General features: G+C 33.9%; 1 protein-coding gene across 1 annotated transcript; it reads left to right on the forward strand.

Moving 5' to 3' along the window:
- The first annotated feature begins 2,834 nt into the window (after nucleotides 1–2,834).
- LOC145682261 (uncharacterized) lies at nucleotides 2,835–3,506 on the forward strand. The gene has a single exon (XM_081753842.1). It carries the CDS (start codon nucleotides 2,835–2,837, stop codon nucleotides 3,504–3,506), a length of 672 nt encoding a protein of 223 aa, XP_081609968.1.
- The last annotated feature ends 1,076 nt before the right edge of the window (nucleotides 3,507–4,582 follow it).

The following is a 4,582-nucleotide window of genomic DNA, read 5'->3' on the forward strand; positions in this document are numbered from 1 at the left end:
CATGTTTCTTATCACTCTTTGGACTCGAAACTAAACTTCATAGTTCTAGATAAGCAAGTTCAAGGAGGTTCGAACTCACGATTATCCAGTGTTGCCAATTCTAGTAAAATAATTGATGATACATTATCTGGTCCGAATCAGTCTGATCTAAAACCTTTAACAGGAAGTGTAACGACCCAGGGTCTAAATAAACTCCAACCTAATAATAGTTGTTCTCAGCTGTCCAGTGTTGCCAGTTCATCCTCATCATTGATAAATAGTGCATCAAATGAACTCGGTTGTTCCATTAAAACCTCAGATGGAAATAAGGATTTCCCTAGGCCAAAATCATCTAGCCATGGCGAACTTTTGGACTCTAGTAGTGGTGCTAACTCACATGTTAGTAAGATTGGTGATGAATTACATGTGAAGTGTCGTCCTAAATTAGAATATAACAGTGGTGCCAGTTCATTTGAATTTAATCAACCACTGGATAATAATCAATCTTTTAATTTTCGTGCCTTGGTTGATTCATCGGACAAGTTTCGGTTTATGGAAAATAAGTCAGATGGTTTTAGACATAATGAGTTTAGTAATCATATTAATCAGTCTGGGGAGTTTTACAGATCACAATTGAAGACTGAAGTGTTTGAATCAGAGAAAGCTGATAAAGGGTGTCCCAACATCGAGATGGATGGTGATACAGGTGTCCAAGGACAATCAGATAATGGCTTTCAATCCAATATTGGAACGAAAGCAGCCAATGCGCAGAGTCTTCACCACATCCCTCATCCAGTGGATCCTACCCTTGACATATGTGAGGTAGCTGATGAAGCCTTAGTCAAGCCAATGTTATACCAGATTGTTCACAAGGATGTTGAGCAACTATCTTTGGCTGTAGACCCAATGTTCTTGGTACAAGATCCTGAGTTGCAGTCGTTTGTAGATAAGTTAAGTATAGAATTTCCTTCTGTATTTTCTAATAATATAGGAGAAATACCTAACTATGAATATCAAATTTTGTTAAAGGATCAAACTCCTATAAGACATAAGGCATACCCAATGTCTAGAATGGCACAAAAAGAATTAGATAAAATTCTCGATTCTTTACTTGAACAAAAAATTATCCAACCTAGTGAAAGTGATTTTGCATTTCCATGTTTTCTGGTTGGAAATAAAGATGGATCTCGAAGGTTGGTTATAAATTATACTGATCTTAATAAGCAGTTAGTGGTAAACACTCAGTACACTCCTCGTATTGAAGACGTTCTGGCTGAGTTGGCAGACGGAGTAGTGCTATCACGCTTAGATTTGAAAAAAGCTTATCATACTATTAAACTTAGTGAGGAGTCTTATCGGTATACCGCATTTTTGACACATAGAGGACTTTTTGAATTCAAGTATGTCCCCTTTGGAATTGCTTCGGGATCATTTTTACTTAGTAAATTGATCACTGACATCTTATACCCTCTCAAAGATCATGGAGTGAGTTGGTATGCTGATGATCTAGTGATATCCAGTCCGGATATAAATAGCCATAAACAGACATTGAGTATGGTCTTTAAAAAGTTGGAAGACAATGGTCTCACACTTTCAATAGATAAATGTTGTTCCAGAGAAAAATTTCATATTTAGGTCAGATAATAGAAGATGGGAAAATGTATTTAGACCCAGCAAGAATGGAAGTGATTCGGAAGCTTCCAGCTCCAAAAAGTAGAAAAGGAGTTCTGTCTTTGTGTTCCTTTCTACAGTACTATGCTAGATATATACCTGGTTTCCAAGAAATTGTTGAGCCAATATCTCGACTCCGTTCGCCTAAAGTTCCATTTGAATGGAAAGAAGAACAGAGAAATGCTCTCCAAAAAATCAAAGATATGTTTGAAAGCCATGTTGTTCTGAAATTACCTGACCTAAATAAGAAATTTATAATATCATCAGATTCGTCGAATCACTCAATTGGTGGAGCGATTTCACAGGAAGATAAAGATGGGAAATTGATTCCTGTTAGTTTCTTTAGTAGAAAATTACGAAAATACGATGTAAATAAACCTATATTTGTTCTCGAACTAATGGCAGCAGTTGAGACTATGCAACGCTTTCGAACGTTTCTGCATGCACCATTTGAATTAAGAATAGATAATCTTGGTCTTGCATATGCTTTGCGTAACTTAAAAAGAGTGAAAAGGTACGGTAGCTTACTATATAAACTCTTTGAATTCAATTTTACTGTCAAATATGTTCCATCGGCATTAAATGTTCCAGCCGATTTTTTGTCAAGGTTACATAACACAGACGAATATGAAGAATTTCAAGTAGATCCATCCCATGATGAGGAAATTATAAACATGATCATGATCAACTTATGGAATATGCCTTTTGCCCAAGTTTCAATATCTGATCATCAGAAAAACGATCAGGTGTTGAAGGCAATCATAGATCGATTGGATAATAATGAAGACGTACCAGGTTATAAAATGGTAAAAGGTATATTGTGTAAAAGGACTCGGGCAAGGAATAATCCTTATAAAATTTGTTTGCCTAAGAATCTTTCTAAAAATATCATTGAATTTTACCATTCTTATATATTGCCTGGTGCTCATTTAGGATTTGCCAAATGTGCAGCCAAAATCTGTGCTCGGTATACGTGGGAAGGCATGATTCCTGAAATAAGAGATTTTATAACTTCCTGCATTGAATGCCAAAAATCAAAGAGTAATAATCAAAGAGTTATGGGTCAATTGGTATCTACCTATGAAAAATTCCCCAATGGAAGATGAGCCTGTGATATAATTGGACCAATGGTAAATTCCAGTTCAGGGAAATACTGTTTAATAGTCGTTGATTCTTTCACTAAGATGACTTACTTAGAACCTTTTAGAACCTTATCGAGTCAAACAATAATAAACAAGTTGTATAAACTAATGTGTCGGCATGGGTTCATACATGCATTATGTCATGATAACCACTCGGTGTTTGTAAGTGCCAAATTTAAGGATTCTCTGTATGCCAATGGTATTCGAGATATTCGGATATCTCTATATCATAGTGGGAGTAACGCCAGCGAACGATATATTCGCATAATTAAAGATAGTTTAAAAGCATTTTTTGCGGAAAAACAACAGCAATGGGATAAGGGAATCCATGAAATAGAATTCTCTTTAAATTCTTCAGTTCATTCAGATCATAAAGCTAGTCCTAATGATTTAACCTTTACCTTCTCGGTAAATGACCCTCTAGACGTAAAATGGAAGGTGGATCTATTAGATGTTCGTCAGAGGGATCCTGAGCTTTGGAAAAATGCTCTGAAAAATATGGAACCAGCTTGGAAAAGGAAAAAGAAGTTGTATGACAAACATCGCGTGCCAACATCCTATCAAGTAGGTGATAAGGTCCTAATAAAATCACAATTCCAGTCTTCCTTGGCGGATAAAATCACTAAAAGCTTGTGTTACCGTTGGATAGGTCCTTATCAGGTAACAAAACTTTTAAATACCAACACTGTTCAATTACAATCTATTAATGACTAAAAAGATGTCAGAAAGGCTCATGTATCCATGACCAAGCCTTTTCGTGAACCTCGTATTCGAGATAATTAACATGCTGTTTTAAGTAAATTATGGTTTTCATGTGGATTTATTTCTATATTGTTTGAAGGTTATCTTTGCATATTCCTAATGGTTATTCTTATTTGTCATTTCATGTTATGTCATTTATAATAATATTTCACCAGTGAAATGAGTATTTCATGTCTGTATATGGTGAATATACTAAAGTATTTTCAATTATAGGTACCTATAATTCACCATTGTTATTGGTCTAACTATGGAATTTGTATCACTAAATGGATGTATATATACGTTGGAGTACTACATCACTGGACAACATAGGCTCTGTTCACGGAGGCATTGACAGGACTCCCATAATCGTAACATTCATCGTCATGTTTATAAATATTTCTGAAATTAAAATTTATACTGTTACTGTATGTATATTTATATTTTTTTGTATTATTGATATATTTATATATATGTAAATAAACATTATCAAATATGTAAATCTATCTTGAATATGTATAATCTGGATGAATGTTTAAAATGTTATTTAAAATCCTAGGTACATTAAATATAGTGTTTGCATTTTATTATGTTTATATATATATTTATTTATAATGTCATAATAACTTGCTAAGATATATTAGGTATATTTATCTTGAAAAGTGTATTTGCTATTGATTGTTTATTGGTACGTCTATAAAAATTACAAGGACATACATTGTCAGTTGACGTTTGACTGTAATGACTAACTTTTGTGTGTATATGTGTGTAGTTTTGGGGTATTTTGAGTTATTGTTTGTTTTAGTTTCTTAATTTTTCGTTTCGTTTAGTTTTGTTTTAGTTCTGGCTTATATTTTGTTTCGTTCTGGTATGTAGTGAAATGTTAGTTCTGTTTGCAAGTAACATTGACGCTTGACATAAATGGACTATGTATGAAAACGTAAAGTTTTTGATAGCAAGTTTTGGGAAAATTTGTACGATTTGGATAGCCTTGTAAAAAAAATATACAGAATTTTTTTCCGAAGTGGGGGATGTGTGTAACGATTTCT

This window comes from Thermobia domestica, chromosome 3 (genome assembly GCF_964235325.1).
Source record: "Thermobia domestica chromosome 3, izTheDome1.hap1.1, whole genome shotgun sequence".
Taxonomy (NCBI): domain Eukaryota; kingdom Metazoa; phylum Arthropoda; class Insecta; order Zygentoma; family Lepismatidae; genus Thermobia; species Thermobia domestica.